General features: G+C 45.3%; 1 protein-coding gene across 1 annotated transcript in view; it reads right to left on the bottom strand.

Annotated features, from left to right (window-relative positions):
• LOC138250107 (alpha-1-antitrypsin-like) overlaps positions 1-20,369 on the bottom strand; it is a 43,113-nt gene that overhangs the window by 5,969 nt on the left and 16,775 nt on the right. The window contains exons 3-4 of the mRNA XM_069204552.1: positions 12,719-12,989; positions 956-1,109 (exon numbers count right to left, since the gene is read on the bottom strand). Of these exons, the coding sequence (XP_069060653.1) occupies positions 956-1,109; positions 12,719-12,989 (425 nt within the window). The remainder of the gene's footprint in view (positions 1-955; positions 1,110-12,718; positions 12,990-20,369) is intronic.

Raw genomic sequence — 20,369 nt, 5'->3', positions numbered from 1 at the left:
CAACTAACAGATCCAATAACATGAATGTCCAGCCCATTTATAATATTAGCAAGAGAAGCACTGAGTACCACCCGAACGGGCTCATAGAATACCTGAAGGAGCCATGTCTCCTCTCCACTCACTTCAGTTTCTGGGTCTCCTTCCTCTAGCTACAGGATGTGAGTAATACACTTCCACTGTGCAGAAGCATAATCCTGGCTCTCCATACTGTGCAAGGCCAGGTCACGACAGAGGCATTCAACATAGATCCTATCAGCCTCCTTTACTCTGGCTCACTCACAAGTGCTGCTCATGCACCATGCAGGCTACACAGATTATGCTTAAAATGCACTTTGGAAAATAGTGCAACGGACTGTTTCACCACCTAGAAAAAGGGCGTTACTCAAGTGGGAAAGTAGACCTCCACTCCAAGGACTCAGATAAAATGTCTGGTCACACTACTAATCCTTAAAACATGTTATACTATGACCACTGCTCTATGAACTAAACCCAGGGACAGTAGCCCTGTCCTCCCTAGGGAGCTCTCCAATCCCAGTCAACTCTTTTTTTGTTGGTTAGCCAGCATATTAGCCAGGTATTCCTCTGTCTCCGATGAGGGTATGCTTGGTGCATTAGTGTGATGCTTGGGCCAAAAACAAAAATGCAAGATACCCGAAGCACACAGGCATGGCAGGGGAATACACAGCTTTATCATGCAGAGTATATTCCAAATATTCTCCATGGGGCTTATGGCATTGCCATTCAGCTTGCTTATCAGTCTTCTGTGAGCCTCCAGTCACCTCCATGTTTCCAGGGATGGTCACTGTTTATTCTGGAAAAAACATGGTAAGCATGGCTCCTGTCACAACAGCGTGTAATAATAAAACATTCCTAAAATATTAAATAGCTTAAAACACGAATGTCAGATGCACTGTTTATAAGAATGCAATTTAACCTGAGCACTCAAACATCTTACCCTTGATATTTTCAAGTCCGGTGCTCCGGTGATTCCCGAAAGATCTGCGTGGTCGCTGAACATGTCAGTCATTCCTAAGCCTTGAAGAATGTCTTTTAGCTCCAGAGTGCTGGTGATGGAGAACCTTGGTACATAGAGTTGCGCAGAGCCCCAGCTGCAGAGGGACACGTACACAAACACACACGCATTAGCAATGCAAAACAATTCATTTCAGACACTCTTGAAGATGGCCACAAACATCGTGTCTTGGAAATTGTTAATTTACAAGTAATTAACAACGTTTAGAAAGAAACCAATATCACATCTGCAAGTTGGGTAGCCACATACATTTGATATAGTTATAGTGAGTCGATAAGTAAAACGGACAGCCCAACTTTATTGTGAGCCTGGGCAGAAATATTATCTGCTGTCAGTGTGGAAACATTTGCGTACACTATTATTACAGGTTGCCAACTCTAACATGAAGATGCCAGACCCAGCCCTTGTCATGTGAGCACAGCATTTAATAACAAACAGAAGTAAAGCCATGAGAGAGAGAAAAAGAGAGAGATAGAGAGAAAGAGGGAGAGAGAGAGAGAGTCTTTGTGTGTGTGTATGTGTTAGAATGTATAGGAAAGATATCTGAAAGAATAGTTGGTGGTTGCTACATGAGCAAGTGAGTGAGAGCATGGGTGAATGAATGGGCTTGTTAATCCACTCATGGATGAATGCATGAGTGAATGCGTGGATACGTGAGTGCATCATATTGTCCTGGACTTTGAAATATTGAGTAAGAGAATGAGTGTTAACTCTTAATTAAATTTAGTTTTGGGACATTTGAAGGAGGCCTTGTTTTTCCAGTTTGCCATGCCTGGCCGCTGTAATCCCTTCTCCACCCCATAAGCTTTCTTTACTCCCTCCATCCTCTCATCCTTCTCTGTGGCCAACACTGATGGCATTGTATCAAGCCCTTGGCACTTTTAGGTTCTGCATCTAAAGATGTAATTCATTTCAGCCCCAGAAGCACATCAGCTACACGTCATACTCACAGGATTGATTGACATTCACAATCATTTGAGGGGAACTCCAAAGAAAATTCATTTTTGGGATTCTGTCTGTGTACTATAGTTTCTGAGTGACCAGAGATACTTACCGCTTTGGTGGAGGAGTGTCGCCACCCGCCAGCAGCAGCAGCCGCAAACCTTTTTCCTTTTGGTAAAAGGGTCAGGGCGACAGGCTGTGACGAGCATTGCGCATGTATTTTGACTGGCCAAACACACATGTGCAGTATGCTCTCTCCAGCTCTGCACTGTTTTGCCACCCCCACACCGCCCCCAACACTCTCAGCCGTGCCTCCTCGGCTCTATTTATCACCGCAAGCCCCTCCTGGTTATATTGCTAGGAACAGGAACAGCATGGACAACAGCAAAGGCTGATATGATTGGCTTCCAATCACATTTTACCAAAATGCAGTTTTTTTTTTTAGTCTCACCAGGAGGAACCTCCTTCTAGTGAGGCAGACCAGATGCAATTACCTGTCCCACGTGCCCTTCCAAAAAATGACTCCCCAACTCTTCACTCCTCACACCCCCCTCGAACTGTAACATAATAACTACTTTAATCTTTTTAGATACCCATCAGTCTAGAGTCAAGAGAGTGTTTTCTGTACGTGACCTTTCCCAATCACCTAACATAGCATTACCTTCAAATGCAGGGCCAGCTTTAGCACTGGTGGTACCCTGCGCAACAATCTTTTTTGGCCCTCACACCCCATATCACTTACTCGGAATCCCAAACTACCACCCGGCAAAAGTGCCGCTCATCTCTCTCTCTCGTACATTTCATTTGTTTGAAAGTGCTGGTAAAGGTTGGCTTTATTAATCCACTCAGCCATCCACAGACAATACGGATTTGTTCTTTGCTGCAGCATATTAACCTTCTGCGCTACTTTATATGAGTCAAAACTGCCACTGGACTTCATCTCTCTCTCTGTCAGGAATATTAATCACAAGAGTTATCTTGACATTTTTATAGTTGTCTGACAGCCGGACCACTTGGAACACAGCTTTAAGGGCTTTTAGATTGTAATTTATTGCTAAACGTAGCACCCCCTACCCTGAGGTCGGCACCTCCACTTCCAGGTCAGCGCCCAGTGTGGCCTTACCAGTCGCACCCCTTTAAAGAATGTCATCGAAACATGCTATTCCCGGTTTTAAGCAATCAAGGCCGAAGACCGCATTACCTCCTGTCCCTCCCTCGCCTTCCTTTCAACCAATGAGGCTGCCTGCCTCCCCCTAGACCCCTTACTTCCCCTTAAACCCCCCCCCAGCCCCACCACCTCCTGTTTCTTTTTGTGTAGCCCCGCTAGACCTACCTTTCTCCTTCCTCCACGGCGGGTGTATTGCCATTTAATGGAGTTTGTTTGACCAATGACTTTGTGTTTCACCACTGCGCATATTAGTTGCTCAATGTTCACCAGTAGCACATGGTATGTTTTGTTCAGTTGAGCCGCCTATGGGCTTTGACATGGCATTAGCCATTACTTTCTGTATTCAGTTTAGCCGCCTATGGGCTTTGACATTGCATTAGTCATTACATTCTGTATTCTGCCTATTGGCTTTGACATGCTGTATCCAGTCTAGCCGCCTATTGGCTTTGACATTGCATTCCTATTGGCTTTGACATGATGTATTCAGTTTAGCTGCCTATTGACTTTGACATGCTATTAGATATTCTGCCTATTGGCTTTGACATGATATCATATATTACATTTTGTATTCAGCTCCGCTGCCTATTGGCTTTGACATGATATCATATATTACATTTTGTATTCAGCTCAGCTGCCTATTGGCTTTAACATATTATACATTGCATTTTGTATTCAGCTCAGCTGCCTATGGGCTTTGACATGATATTATACATTGCATTTTGTATTCAGCTCAGATGCCTGTTGGCTTTGACATGACACTAGACATTGCATTTGATACTTAGGTTAGCTGCCTATTGCCTTTAACGTGGAGTTAGATCTTGCAGTTGAGAATCCAAGCTGTATTTTTCCAAGCTGTGTTTTTGCACAAGATGAACCAAGATGTTTTGTTCTCACAGTAGACTAGACATGATAAGAGAGAGTACATGGGTGTTGTTTTTTCTTCGCTTGAGCTTGGGAACAGGAGTAGTCTTGGAGACCTGGCCAGTCTCCAAAAGGCTTGCTCAGTTTCCCAGGTCTGAGAGGAGGGGGCACACCTTTGTAACGAATGTAACAGGCTGCAGAGAGTCAGATTCAAATCTGCCGGACCTCGTGCTGGAGCTTGGCGCCAGCTGCCAGCAATCCCGTGTGGGTAGATGAATCTCCTTCTCGCGGCTGACAGGGGTCATCAGCTTGAAGACCTTAGAAAGATGAAGCTGTAGATAGTTCCCACACGGTGAAGTATTTGTTTTGCTTTGCATTCAATATCTTATAAATATAACCTGCTGTGTATATTGCAAACTGCTATATTTTGTCTGATTAACGCGGACTTGAAAGCTACTAATTCGTCATTCATAAATATTGTGGTTGGGGAAGAATTAACAACAATAAAAGTCTTCTTTGACCTCAGAAGTGCATTTCTGTTGTGTTATGTTAGTGCTTAGAAACTAAATAAGAGGAAAGCACTACAATTGGTACCAGGAGTCGTGGGGTCGGTCATTAAGAGGTGATTAAGAGGGTGTTGATGAGTTGGTAGATTTCTAAGTGCACACTTTAAAAGTGTAATTGTTTTTTTGTTGTTTGGAGAATTACAGAAATTGTTTTCTGTTTGGGGAATTACAGAAGCACTGCAGACCATGTCTGAAAATGCATGTGTAGCTAAAATGCCTGATAGTGTTTTGAGAAATAATTTCCGTTGTACATATGTAGAAAAAGTGTCTTTTGGAAGTAATGATGACAGAAAGGTCTGGATACCTTTATCTGCTTACAGAGAAATGCAGGAGAAATGTAGGAAGTTGGAACATGAAAATAGGAATTTACGTGAGAAAATTAGCCCGACTGAAAGTTATAAAAAGGCTGTTTTTGAAGAATCTTTCTTGTCCCATTCCAGTAATGAGGGGGTTAAGACAGCTCTGAGCTGCTTTGAGTTTTTGTGTGAGCCAGGGTTTTTGGCAGCCAAAATGCATTCCTTAACTGATAACACGGACGAGAGAGACCAGAATGTGATTTACGAGTTACCGTTGCAAAATGCACAAGTAAAACGAAGGATTTTAGAGCAAGACACCCCGAGTTTCATTAGCTTGTTTGATTTTTGGAAAAAGAATAGCCCTCATTTGAGTGAAATCCTAACACTTTTGTATATGGTCACTGTGAAAAATAATATGCAGCTGCGCGCTTGTGATTTGGCAAATGAAATAATGCAGACTTTTGGTTTTTGCGCAGTGCAAGAGGAAAATACTTATGTACATGTAAATCAAGAACAAGGAAAGAAAATAGTGCCCCTAGCTAGAATCATACAATGGATCTGGTACTTGCAAGACAGGGCTAGAGTACCACAGGTAAAAGAGTTACCAATGAAGTTGTGTGCACCATTTGAATTCGTGTCTACTGAAGATAAAAAGCATGTTTGTTTTACTAATGATTCATTGACTGAAATGTTGTTTTCTGGCACAGGAGAAGGAATGGAGTTGTATAATGTGTGTCAGATTTTAAAGCAAGAGCTACGTGAGATGTGATGTTAATGAGAAAAATTCAGAGAGAGAAGTGTACACCCAGAATTCTGCCTTAGTGGGGATGGCTAAGTGGGTGCCCCAGAAATGTGAACAGCTGAGAGAAAAAGCCACTTACAGGTGGGCAGAGATGAGAGAGATGCACATTCCCCTAGATTTGATAAAAACTGTGCAGCACGCACAAAAGCAATCTGTCATGCAAGCAGTCACAGAGCAGTTGGGGAGAGGAAAGTTACCAGGACAGAAATGGCAAAGTGATCAGGTTTTAGGGAGAGTGATTGCTGCAAATTACCAAGGAAAAATCGAAATTATGCTGATACCTAGAAAAGAATCTGATTTATTCATACAAATTGGAGACAGAATGGCCCAAATTGACAAAAGTGCAGTGAATGGAGGTTTGGTAAAGAATAAGTCTGCCCCAGCCCTTCTGACAGTGCAAGAAAAGGGAAGCTGAGGTGCAGCAGATAAAAACCTCAGTGCTGATGTGTGGGCTGAAGCCCCAAGTGATCCTCCAAAACCTGCAGAAAATATAACAAAGGGCCCCAAAAACGTCCTGCTGATTATAAAACAGGGAAAGAAAGAGGAAGGGTGCAGTTTAAATGAAAAATGTTATTTGCAAGAAAAGTCATACTTGTTTCTTTTGCAGATCCTACCACGTTTCGCCACTGTCCCTGAGTGTGCTGTGTGGTCCCCCTTCCGGTGTGTGCGTGTGGGGTCGGGGAAGGGACCGAATCCCCAACCTGAACCTGGCTGAGTAAAGTGCCAGCACCATGGATCCATTTTGCGCAAACTGCGCCTTCAGTTCAAGTTCAACTTGTTTGATTGCATTCTTCCACTGGAACTAAGCTGTGTTTTTTTTTTTTTTTCCCTCTCGTATGGAACTCTGACTTTTGCTTATCTTCCAGCAAACCTTTCAGGTGGACCGTGCACCTTTACATGAGCAGAACTCATGCCACATCAAATTGCTAACACTGTTGAATTAGAGACTCATTCAGAGTATAAAAATTGCCCAGTCTTTTCTATGTAGATGTATCTGATGTGAAAGGTTATGAGATCAATGTGTTAATTCACTTCTATTGCTTTACAGGGATTGCTTTGACTTGCTGATAATGTTTTTTTTTTTGTTTTGTGCCGATGTTTTTTGTTTTTGTTTGAAACAAGAGATATGTGAAACAAAAATTCATTGGTCAAAGGGCGGAATGTACTGCCATTTAATGGAGTTTGTTTGACCAATGACTTTGTGTTTCACCACTGCGCATATTAGTTGCTCAATGTTCACCAGTAGCACATGGTATGTTTTGTTCAGTTGAGCCGCCTATGGGCTTTGACATGGCATTAGCCATTACTTTCTGTATTCAGTTTAGCCGCCTATGGGCTTTGACATTGCATTAGTCATTACATTCTGTATTCTGCCTATTTGCTTTGACATGCTGTATCCAGTCTAGCCGCCTATTGGCTTTGACATTGCATTCCTATTGGCTTTGACATGATGTATTCAGTTTAGCTGCCTATTGACTTTGACATGCTATTAGATATTCTGCCTATTGGCTTTTACATGATATCATATATTACATTTTGTATTCAGCTCCGCTGCCTATTGGCTTTGACATGATATCATATATTACATTTTGTATTCAGCTCAGCTGCCTATTGGCTTTGACATATTATACATTGCATTTTGTATTCAGCTCAGCTGCCTATGGGCTTTGACATGATATTATACATTGCATTTTGTATTCAGCTCAGATGCCTGTTGGCTTTGACATGACACTAGACATTGCATTTGATACTTAGGTTAGCTGCCTATTGCCTTTAACGTGGAGTTAGATCTTGCAGTTGAGAATCCAAGCTGTATTTTTCCAAGCTGTGTTTTTGCACAAGATGAACCAAGATGTTTTGTTCTCACAGTAGACTAGACATGATAAGAGAGAGTACATGGGTGTTGTTTTTTCTTCGCTTGAGCTTGGGAACAGGAGTAGTCTTGGAGACCTGGCCAGTCTCCAAAAGGCTTGCTCAGTTTCCCAGGTCTGAGAGGAGGGGGCACACCTTTGTAACGAATGTAACAGGCTGCAGAGAGTCAGATTCGAATCTGCCGGACCTCGTGCTGGAGCTTGGCGCCAGCTGCCAGCAATCCCGTGTGGGTAGATGAATCTCCTTCTCGCGGCTGACAGGGGTCAGCGGCTTGCAGACCTTAGAAAGATGAAGCTGTAGATAGTTCCCACACGGTGAAGTATTTGTTTTGCTTTGCATTCAATATCTTATAAATATAACCTGCTGTGTATATTGCAAACTGATATATTTTGTTTGATTAACGCGGACTTGAAAGCTACTAATTCGTCATTCATAAATATTGTGGTTGGGGAAGAATTAACAACAATAAAAGTCTTCTTTGACCTCAGAAGTGCATTTCTGTTGTGTTATGTTAGTGCTTAGAAACTAGATAAGAGGAAAGCACTACAGCGGGGCATGGAGGGGCATCGGCTTGACTCTCGGTGAGCGCGGAGCTCCTCGTGAAGAGTTCCCGACGGTCGTGTCTTCTGGAGACAGGCAGTGCTGCCTTGGAGACGCGTCCTTGGAGTCGGCTGACGGATTCGTTTGGCTCTATTGCGGCTGGGGCTCTGCTTCCGAATCTTCGTCTCGCGTTGATGGGCTGATGTGCCGGTTGTGGTTTTTGGGCATTTTTGACGGTAGGATGGGCGTTCTGCCCGCGTTTTTAGTAGTTTTGGGCTAATTGTTGCCGCTTTTTCATTTGCTGATTTTGTTTTGGGGGGGGGCTTTCTCCATTATTTAAGGGGTGCTGGGACCTCTGGCCTGCATTTCTTGTTGGGATTATGTTGAAAGCTCCTTCGAAGCGACGCAGGATTGTTTCCTCTTCCTCTTCTTCAGGGGAGGAGGTTGAGGTTCCCCTCTCCACTCCTGGGGGTCGCCAGGGGGCAGTGGGGGCTCCTGCGCCTCTCATGTCCAGGGAAGAGGTTCAGGACATGATTGAGGTGGCGGTGTCTCGTGCTCTGCAAGCTGGAGCATCCAGGCCTGGATGTTCTTCGGCTGCCCGACCTTCTGGGGCTGCGGAGGGGTCCTCTTCTTCTGATGATGACGCTCCTTCTACTTCTTCTGGTGGGAAATATGGCGGTCATTCTGACCCTGGCGGTCAAAGACCGCCAGGGCGGAGGACCGCGGGAGCACCGCCGACAGGCCGGCGGTGCTCCAATGGGGATTCCGACCGGCACCACTGGCGGGCTCCCGCCAGTGTACCGCCGCCCCATTGAATCCTCCACGGCGGCGCAGCTTGCTGCACCGCCGCGGGGATTCCGACCCCCCCTACCGCCATCCAGATCCCGGCGGTCCGACCGCCGGGATCCGGATGGCGGTAGGGGGGGTCGCGGGGCCCCTGGGGGCCCCTGCAGTGCCCATGCCACTGGCATGGGCATTGCAGGGGCCCCCGTAAGAGGGCCCCTACATGTATTTCACTGTCTGCTGCGCAGACAGTGAAATACGCGACGGGTGCAACTGCACCCGTCGCACAGCTTCCACTCCGCCGGCTCGATTCCGAGCCGGCTTCATCGTGGAAGCCTCTTTCCCGCTGGGCTGGCGGGCGGTCTGAAGGCGACCGCCCGCCAGCCCAGCGGGAAAGTCAGAATTACCGCCGCGGTCTTTCGACCGCGGAACGGTAACCTGACGGCGGGACTTTGGCGGGCGGCCTCCGCCGCCCGCCAAGGTCAGAATGACCGCCTATGTCTCCAGGGAAGAGATGTGGGAGGTTCTGTCGCATGTTCGGGACAATTTAGGATTTCCTGTTTTTCAACCTATGGGGACTGATTCACACTTGTTCCCTCACTATCAAACGCCTTTGAGGTTTGCCATGCCTTTTCAGGGCCCTGTTAAGGATATGGTTCTCCGGGAGTGGAAGAATGTGGACAAGTCTCAGGTTCCACGGTTCCTTCAGAATCTGTACTTGCTGGAAGGGGAAGATGTGCTGCCACCGTCGGTTAAACTGGATTCCATTTTGGCAACTCTGATTGGCAAGACAGCGGTCAATCCAGAGGATTGTGTTCCTGCTGATGCCACTGACCGTAAGGTGGATTCTGGTCTTAAGAGGGCATTTGCGGCAGAGAATTTAGCCCTCAGTGCGGGTATTTTTTCTGCTTATTCTGCGCAATCTTTGGTGCAGGATTTTGACAAGCTGGCGGTTGCTGTTCAGGACCGTTAGGAGTGTTCGGAACTGCTGGCGGTTATGGAACAACAGGCCAGGTTGCTGGCGGACATGTCTTCTGATGTTGTCCGTACTTCGGCTCTGGCATCGGGAGCTTTGATTGGGGCTCGTAGGTCCCTCTGGTTAAAGATGTGGAAGGCGGATCCTGGGGAGAAATCTGCTCTCCTGAGACTGCCTTTTGAGGGGCGCAATTTATTTGGAGATCAGTTGCCTTCCATGCTTTCGAAGGCCTTTAAGGAGAGGAAACACGCCTTGCCATACAAAGGTGATTCTTCTTCTGGCAAGGGTTGGCGGAAGCATTCACGGTCTTCTCTCAAAGTGGATTCCAAATCTTTTCCTTTCAGGAAACGTCGTTTTCAGCCCTCTTTTTTCTCCTAAAAAGTCTGCTCCTTCTGGGCGGGGAGTATTCAAGAAGGGGCCCTGACAATCATTGTGGGCCTGGCAAAGGGCCGGTTGGGGGACGGCTGAGGCACTTTCTTTCCATTTGGCAGGAGAGTGTCAGCGATCGCTGGGTGCTGGACACTGTGAACAATGGCTACGCCATAGATTTCGAAGTGGTACCTCCGGATACCGGGGTGCGTCCTACTCCACTGCCTGCGGACGGGGCCCAGAGGAAGGCGTTGTTGGAAAGGGTCCGGGACTTACTTCTCAAGGGGGCCATCTCCCATGTTCCTGTGGGGGAAAGGGGTCTGGGCACTTATTCTGTATTGTTCCTGGTTCCGAAAGTGTCAGGGGGCTTTCGTCCTGTCCTCAATCTAAAGGGGGTGAATTCCTGGATCAAGACTGTACATTTCCATATGTTTTCCATTCAGGCGATTTTTCCTCTGGTCAGCCCAGGGGATTTCCTGGGGTCTCTGGATCTGCAGGATGCTTACCTGCATGTTCCAGTGGCTCTCTCTTCTCAGAGATTCCTACGCTTCGCGGTGGGCCAGGACCATTTTCAGTTTTGTGTTCTGCCATTTGGCCTCAAGTCCTCTCCACAAATTTTCACCAAGGTGCTGGCCCCTCTGGTGGCTCTTCTACATTCCGAAGGGGTGTTTGTACATCCTTATTTGGACGATATTCTAATCCAAGCGCCCTCTCAGGTATCATCTTCTGAAGGCCAGAGTTATCTTGATCGCGCCCCATTGGCCGAGGGCAAATTGGTTCCCGTTGTTTCGGTTGATGGCTTCGGATCACGTATGGACTCTTCCTCTCTGTCCCTCGCCTCTGGAGTTTCCTTGCCTCCCGATGGGGTCGTTGAGGTGGGTGCACTTGACGGCCTGGAAGTTGAATGAAGGGGTTTGACGGGCTTAAGGGTTCCGGTAGCTTTGAGTTCTACATTACTGGCTTTGCAGCGGCGTTCCACTTTGATGTCTTATGGTCGGCAGTGGAAGGTTTTTTCTTCTTGGTGTTTCCGGCGTAGATTGGATCCTACATCTGCTTCTCTGTTTGAGGTGATGCAGTTTTTGCAGGATGGAGCCCAGTTGGGTTTGTCTGTGGCTTCCCTGAGGGTGTAGTGGGCGGCGATTCAGGCTTTTAGGGGTCCATGGCGTAATCTGTCTGAGGAGGGTCATTTGATGCCTTGATTTTTCCAGGGTCTTCTTAACTTGTTTCCTCGTCCGGTGCGGTCCTTTCCTTCCTGGGATCTTTCTTTGGTGTTGGATGCTTTGACTGTTTCTCCCTTTGAACCTCTGGGTTCCTGTGACTTGCGTCATCTTTCTTTGAAAACTTTTTTTCGGGTGGCCATTACTTCGGCCCGCCATTTGGGTGAGTTGGGGGCCTTGGCCTGCTCTTTTCCTTTTTGTAAGGTTTTTCCGGATCGGGTGGTGCTAATACCGGTTCCTTCGTTTGTTCCCAAAGTGAATTTGTCTTTCCATGCTCGCCAGGAGGTTATCCTTCCTTCTTTTTGACCCGAGCCTTCCTCGGATGAGGAGGTTAGGTTGCATTAGTTGGATGTGCGGCGGGCTTTGTTGGAGTATCTACGGTGGTTGCTCCTTTCCGGAAGGGTGATTCTCTGTTTGTCAATTTCGGTCCAGCTCGAAAAGGGGAGAAGCCGTCCACTGCTTCCTTGATTCGGTGGGTTCACTCTCTGATTTTGATGGCTTATTCTTTGAAAGGGGTTGTTCTGCCCCAAGGGATTCAGGGCCGTTCTACCAGGGGTACGGCTGCTACGATAGCTGAGCTTCAGGGCGCTTCTGTGGTGGAAATTTGCAGGGCTGCTACTTGGGCCTCACCTTCAACCTTTGTTCGTCATTACAGACTGGCGGACTTGGGCAGTTTGGAGTCGGTATTGGGACACTGTGTCTTGTCCTCTATGATGTAATAGGAGGGTGATTATTCAGTGTCCTTTGTTGGTTGTGATTAAACTTTTTGCAACTCAGTGTCCGTCTCCTGTTTTCTCTTGCTATGTCTCATTGGTTGAAAGGAAGGCGAGGGAGGGACGGGAGGTAATGTGTCCATTACTTACGTTAATGGCATTACTCCTAGTCCTACTCCCTCACCTTCCTTTCCGTTCCCTCCTGCCCTCCCGATACGGACCGCCTGAGTTGCTGCTTGGGCTTGTTTTTGTACAGGAGGTGGTGGGTGTGGAGGGGGGTTTAAGGGGAAGGGAGGGGTCTAGTGGGAGGCAGGGAGCCTCATTGGTTGAAAGGAAGGCGAGGGAGTAGGACTAGGAGTAATGCCATTAACGTAAGTAATGGACGCATTAGCGATTCATTGCACTTAAAAAAAAAAAAGGAAACCTACATTTTAATTAATTTAAAAATAACCCTACGTGCCAGTGAGTTTTATAAAAAAAAGTTCTCAGACTTTAGTTCACCTTGCAAACAATGTGACCTTTTAATAGTAAAGGCTGATGTCACGGTTGATGAATCTTACAATATTGAATAAGGGCTTACCTGCGTCCCAAGCTGTCACCCCATTCCATGAGTTTTGCTCTGGTGAAAGCATCCTGCACCCGCTTCATTTTCCCCTCATTGGGGATAACCAGTAAAGCGCTGGCATTTCCTTTGTATGGCATGTTCACCACGGTGCAGGAAAGATCTTGGTCGTAGAAGGTGCTGTACATCCCTAAACGGGTCATCATGGGCACTTTCACAACCGTCTTCTCATCCACGTGAAAGTCAGCTTCTTTTGTGTCTTCCACATCAAAGGGCATCTCCCATGTGCCTAGAAGGAAACATAATTGTATTCGAATATCTAGTTACTGTACATTCCAGAGATTTCGTTTTCTAGAACCTTCCTCAGAAAGTTGTTTATAGAGAAAACGAGAGAACAAAACGAATAACCAAAAAGCATAGTGGAAAGAATCTGGGTTGAATATGATTCAATTCTCTCCCTCCTTCCCTCCCTCTGCCCACAACTAATTCATACCCGGAACAAGCCATGTTAGGAGCAGCATTCATTAGGCGTGAATATGGGGGACTGGAATTATGGCCAGTAATAAATATGCTCCCCTCCCCCTGAAATCATGGCATTATAATAAGATTATTTTCTAGGTTCTCATTTCGGTTCAAAATGCTAAACTGGTGGGAACAATGCATTTCATTTTCAGGACTGAGTCAGCAACCTCCACCCAAAAGAGAAATGGCGTGTGTCCCACTTCTGTACTCAGCTGGCTTCCTCACCTTTTACAAAGTAGTTCACACCACTGCACCTCCACTCCCAGTTGCCTCATTACCCCACTGCTGTAGCCTCCACCAGTATCCCTGGGAAGGTCATACTAAGGTGAACCTGAAGTGAGGAGATGGAGCACAGCAGAAGAAGCTATATCTCCAGTGATACAGTCCACTTGCCCACTAAGAAGACCCTTATGCAAGAGAAGAAAGAAAGATTGAGTTGAGGATAAGGTGTGGTTGAGATCTGGGCATGGTTCATATTTCCCCAGTGACCAATCCTGTTCTTAATAAACACAGACTAACCTTCTGGTCCTCAACTTAGATATATTCTCCCATCACCCTCCGCCAGCTCAAGGTACCAGGGTTGTAACCACAATCATTACTAATTACTGGTAGGAACATCAGAGAGCAGAGCATGCATGCACAACCACATCCATTCAAAGGCTTCCATTAAAAAACACAACCAAATAGCTTCTGTCCCTTCTTTAAAAGAGATGTTGTCTGCATTCAGTATTTTTAATAGAAATTTACTGTATCACATGTACATTAAAAATGCCGTCATGAAAGGGTTATCCAATGCAAAATTATAACACGTCAACAGTAAGAGATGCCTGTGAGGTTATGAAATGTTTTGACCATAGATCCCCATTGGAGAATTCTCATGAACAGTGTGCAGCACTCTATTAACATGATACAGACCTCTGCGAACTGGCAGAAGAAAGTTGGCAGCAAAATATATAAAAATGCTTTATTTAAAACTGACTAAGGAGAGCAGCATCATCAAATGTGTTTTCTTGTACTGTTCTCTCATACTAATGACCCTTACAAGCGCCCAGGGACGTATACTACTCATTGACATTCTACATTTGTTAGTGTCTCTGGGTCCAGAATTATTGGATTTGCAAACTCCAGACCTGATATTTCAAAGGGCCTGGAATTCAGAGCAGAACTGCTTGGATCTATGGGCAACTCTTGCACCTGGTCCCGCACACTATCTAACACTGGATGTGGGAAGCAGCAAACACTCCCTCATCGTAATCTCCCATCTTAAACCCCCACACGAATTTGCAACCTACTTGAAGGAAATGGTAAATGTGTGCAAATATGGGTCTAATATGCAAAGATTTGGACCCATTACTCCCAGGTCCACTTGTTATTCATTCTTCTGAGGGAAACAACTTGCAATAACTTGTCTTACTCTTGGGACTACCAGCTGGAATATGAGATTTTAGCTCACTGGTAGCTCCATAACTTAATTCTGGGGAACTTGTAATGAGGGCCTTAAATTAATGTAAAAAGTTATCACAATGCAATTTTTGTTCCTGAAAAAAATGTATAGCAAACTGAAATTTAGAGTTTTTCCTTTAAGATGAGATTGGTTTACTACTACTGACTTGTGCCATACTTCAGGTGACAGCCCAGAAACCGAAATGGGAAGCATCAAAAGGTAAGTAAGCATGTCACACGATGACCAACAAGCAAAGCATCACGGATCGGTGAAGGAAATTACTTTGCAAGTAGGGTCCATTCAGCAACCTTTCCCACTTCGTTGTCCTGCAGCAGGCCCATAAGAAGAATTTCAAGGCAGTCCAAAAAATGTGCTTGTCCAAGGCAATTACACCTGGAATATTTGAGTTGAGTTCCCTCTGCGGCCCTCTGGAAACAAAGGGCTTTATTTAGCCCTTGGTGAGTGGCCCACCATTACAGTAGGTCAGGCTGTTCTCCAGTTCCTCCCTGGTGGAGTATGTTCCACCATATCTAGAGATGTCTGACTGCCAGCGAAGCATCTGTCTGCTGTGGCAGGAGCAATTGATCCAAAGGCTCTTTCACTGAAGTGGTTTGCTAAGTGAGTGCTATGTTTAAGTATCCGCTCAGCAAACTTACCTGTTTTCCAGAAACAAACTCCCAGAGCATGAGTTTTTTTTTAAACAAAACAAAAAATGAATGGTACTATGCTTTTGTAGGCTTATCCTTGTGCATGGATTCTTCATTCATTTTCCCTGCCCATGTCTGCAATATATCGTGTGGCAGACACAGACAGGGAAAAGGAGTGATGCTTGCCATGTACAACCATCTCTGTGACCTTGCAGCCCATTGGCTTATGGGATGGCAGGTCTGAGGTTTACACCTGTGAGGGTAGTGGATGCTCTGTCGGTGTACATTTCTCTGATTGTAGAGCAGGAGAGCTACGGTTTTGGCAGACCAGGATGGGTCTTCCTCTCTTTTTACCTCTAAATTAGGTCAAAAGTTATTTTGCAAAATACGTGTGGCTTGTGCAATCATCAATGTTATCAAAATGAATATAGTCTTTGCTTCTGGACTACATAAAACACTAAGCCCTGGCAAAGCCAATAGGTATGGCTACACACATTTTTAGATAAAAGTGTTGCTTCATTTATTGGTGATTGCATGTGTGTGGTTGTGCAGATTGTGTAAAGGGTGAATGGAAAAATGATGACAGAGTAGATAAATTGATAGATAGTGAGTGTGTGAATAGATGAGAGGCTGCGAACATTAATAAATAACTCCATGAATGGAATGGATGTGTGAACGAGTATATGCACAGATGGCAGGGTGAATAGATGAAGGGATGAATGGGTGACTGATGGTATGGATGAGTGAATAGTTAAGATGGTTAGTGAGAGTATGGATGGCCACAGTCACACAACAATCCATATATTCTTTCAAGTGGTGGCATAGTTATATTGGAAGTTATTCCCCACACCCAACACTGCTGCTAGCAGACTCCCAGGCACTCATTCCATCCACAATCACCCACATCAACCCACTCGCAAAATCTGTGAATTCAGTTACTCACCCATCCATACAACCTCACAGAAACTCACAGAAACTCACCCATCAATTAAAAAGCACTTACACTCATATGAAAAGGCGAGCTTTGGCTTTGCTTGTAAATCTAAGTGGCAATTGGAGCCTTTGTCACTGTTTTTCGTCTTTCTCTTCCTCCATCTTTCCTCCATGTGTGTTTTTCTCTCTCTCGCTGCGGGGTCAAAGTCTGATGGGGACAAATAAGCGCAGGGACACTAAAATGCGTACTGGCCGGCCCCACTTGCAACCCCCGGCTCACATAAATCACTGGATGCCAACAGGGTAAAAAGGCAGTGGTGAGTGGCAGAGCTAAGCAGGTGCATTCATTGTTTTAAAAAGGCCCAATAAAATGAAGAGCCATGAGCAAAAGACTAGGGCTACAAAAGTGGAATTATTCCTCATGTGAATTCACATCGAACCAATCAATCCAACTGGGTTGTGCCTGCCAGAATGCAAACCCATGACATAGAGGTTGCACAAAGATCGTTACACCGATTTCTCACTGCATTATTAGGTTTGGTTAGGTTTCATTTAGCCTTCCTCATCCATTGTCTGGTTTAAAATCATTCACATTTGCTTGAGCCCACCACAGCATGCAGCGCGGGGCAATGGACGGTCACTTCATCAATTGGCTCCTTGTCTGTCCTGCCAAAGCACATTGTCGTCACCCAGAGGCAAAGTAGTGCATTTAATGCCAGGGATTGTGGGCCATTGTGGGATTTAAAAACATTTTCTAATTAGATGTGGTATTTTTTTACTGTGCAAGGGACCAGCTGCTTCTCAGATACTGATACCTGGCCCCTTCTCTCTTTCTGTAGTCAACCATATTTACATATGCATTTCTTTGAATAGGCGCCTAACCCATTACTAAAAGGCCACTATGTGTGTGTACTTCCAATCTCATAGGCATGCATGGACTCCCATCTTTGTAAAATGGCTTTCAAGCCATTCCACAATGTCCACTCGTGCATGCGCATATATGTGGCAGCACGGTCAGCCATCTTTGCATGGCCTTTCAACCTTGCATTGGTGAATGATTTTGCAAAACTTAATTACATAAACCTTAAAGAAAGGCCAGTGCTGCACTTGAAGGTTTGTGCATACATGGACAGCTACTGTGTTAATGTTATTGTAATAAAGACTTACTAAACATTAAAAAAATGCTAAAGCCAAGTGTTAGAAAAGGGGTCTCTGGTTGGCAGTCAGTATGCACTCTGTCAAAGCAGGGACCCTCACACTAGTCAGGATAAGGGAGACACACACCTAGGATAGCCCCTGCTCACCCCCTTGGTAGCTTGGCATAAGCAGTCAGGCTTATCTCAGAGGTACTATTTAAAGTAATACAGTGAAAACAATACAAAATGGGCATCACACCAGTTCAGAAAAATAGCCAATATTTATCTAAATCAAACAAGACCAAAACAACAAAAGTCCAACATACACAAGTAAAGTTATGAATTTTTAAATGAAAAAGAGTCTTACTTTATTATAGAAAACAAAGGATGCGTTGATGGTACACAAAGTACCTGGCTTGCGTAAAAAACAAGCCACACAGGAGAGCGTGTGTCGGAAAAATCAGCGAAGCACCGATTTCTTACTCGCAAGTGAGGCCATGCGTTGTTTCTTCTCCGGTCGGGTAGGTGATGCATTGTTTTTCTCTCCCACAAGTGAGAAGTGCCGATTTCTGGGTCTGGACACGTTCACTTCGATTTTGATGGCAAGTGATGTTGAGTGCGAAGTCTGGCAACAGGAGGACAAGAATCCGTGCTGCATGGGATTTGCATCGAATTAAGCATCTGCAAGCGGATGTTGCATCTTTTCTACAGCTGTGATGCAGGTGATGCATTCATTTCCCAGCCGCGATGCAGGAGGTGCATCAATTTCAGCTGCAATGTGGGTGGGTCATCATTTTTACAGTCATGTTGCAGGTGGTACATCAAAATTTTCCATCGAAAGTTTCCAAGCACGGATCCTGTGCATTGATTTCCACCTTGGTTCCACCAGCTTCACCTTTCAAGGGCACCACTTGGCAGGGTAGGAGTCTCAGCAGAGAGTCCAGGTGCTGGCCGCGGTAGTCTTTAATGACCCTAAGTCTTCAAAACAGGAGGCAAGCTCAGTTCAAGCCCTTGGACACACTTCACAAGCAGGAAAATACCACAAAGTCCAGTCTGTCCTCTTCAGGCAGAAACAGCAACTGCAGGCCAACCCAGCAAAGCACAGTCACAGGCAAAGAAGCAGTACTCCTCCTCCAACTCTTCAGCTCTTTTCCTTGGCACATGATTATCTTGGTTCCAGAACTAATCTAAAAATCTAGGGTTTTGGGTCCACTACTTATTCTCTTTCTGCCTTTGAAGTTGGAGGAAAGTCCCTGTTGTTCACAGGTTCCTGCCTTGCCCAGGCCTGCCCCAGAAACACACAGGCGGGGGCAAGAGACTGCATTGTGAAAGGGCAGGCAAAGCCTATTCAGGTGTGTCAGCTCCTCTCTCGACTCTAGCCCAGATCGCCGATTAGGATAAGTAGGCTACACCCCAGCTCCCTTTGTGTCACTGTCTAGTGGAGATTCAAAACCAGCCCAACTACCAGTCTGACCCAGACAGGGAATACACAAGCAGGCAGAGTCACAGAATGGTTTAAGCAAGAAAATGGCCACATTTTAAAAGTGTCATTTTCAAACTGACAATCTAAAAAACAACTTTACCAAAAAATATATTTTTTAATTGTCAGTTCAGAGACTACATATCTGTATCTGCTTCTAAAGGGAAACTGCACTGAAAAGATTTGCATAGGCAGTCCCCATGTTAACCTATGAAAGAGATAGGCCTTGAGTCTGTGAAAACCAAATTTGGCAGTATTTCACTGTTAGGACATGTAAAACACATCAGTGCATGTCCCACCTTTCACATACACTGCATCCAGTCCATGGGGTTACCTAGGTCCTACCTTGGGGGTGCCTTACATATATAAAAAGGGATGGTGTGCACCTGGCAAGAGGGTACACTTGCCAGGTCAACTTAGCAGCTTACAACTGCACACACAGACACTGCAGTGGAAGGTCTGAGCCATGTTTACAGGGCTACTCATGTGGGTGGCACAACTAGTGCTGCAGGCCCACTACTAGCATTTGATTTACAGGATCTGGGCACCTCGAGTGCACTTTACTAGGGACTCACTGGTAAACCAAACATGGCAATCATGAAAAAGCCAATTACACATACAATTTACACAGGGAGCGCTTGCACTTTAGCACTCGTCAGCAGGGGGTAAAGTGCCAAGAGTACCAAAACCAGAAAAAAACAAAGTCCAGCACACAGTCAAAAACACAGGAAGCAGAGGCAAAAAGACAGGGGAGACTACTCCAATGATGCCAGGTCTAACACCAAGAGACTGGGAGCCATCTCAAACCTGTGCAGTTTGCCAATGCTTGTTTGATGTGATAGTCCTTCACACAAGCAGTTCTGCATATAATTAGCTGCACTTGTTTCTCTACTACACGGATTCTGTTTCTGCTGCCCTGCATTACAAATGAACTTATCACTTAACCCCCATTGTACTCAATTCCTTGAGGCCTTCCATCATTTGGAGCTATATTTGTAACTATATTTCCATGGCGAAGCATTATTTTTAATGTTCTTGTATACTGTTTCTAATGCTGTCGGAATCTCCCAAAAGTATTACACAGTCTGACTGACTGGTTTTCTAGGCCCCATGAATTTTTCCAGCTTCAAGTAAGGGTTTCCAAATTCCTATCAACTTCTTACCAAAATGTTTACCGAGGACTGTCACCTTCATGATAGTGTCAAGATATTAGTATGAAGTAAGCTGCAGACAATATGGGTGAAAAGCTCATCACCTGGAGAGGTCTCAAAATAATTTATTAGCTGAAAAATATTTATAGGAGTTTACACGTAGAGCCACCTTTTGCTGGACTATCAAATATTATAGAGGCCCTTTGCACAAATGGCCAGCTTCCCCTCTATGTCCATTTGTGTAGAATGCCCACTATGTAATTATCAAAAGAAACAATTTGATTTACATACCTCAATGAAAAATACTGCTATGAACTTTTCCATAACAGTTAAAAAAGTAGGGAATGGTATGTTAG

Source organism: Pleurodeles waltl, chromosome 1_2 (genome assembly GCF_031143425.1).
Source record: "Pleurodeles waltl isolate 20211129_DDA chromosome 1_2, aPleWal1.hap1.20221129, whole genome shotgun sequence".
NCBI lineage: Eukaryota > Metazoa > Chordata > Amphibia > Caudata > Salamandridae > Pleurodeles > Pleurodeles waltl.
Note: the sequence above shows the minus strand (reverse complement) of the source record. Positions and strands in the feature narration are given on the sequence as shown.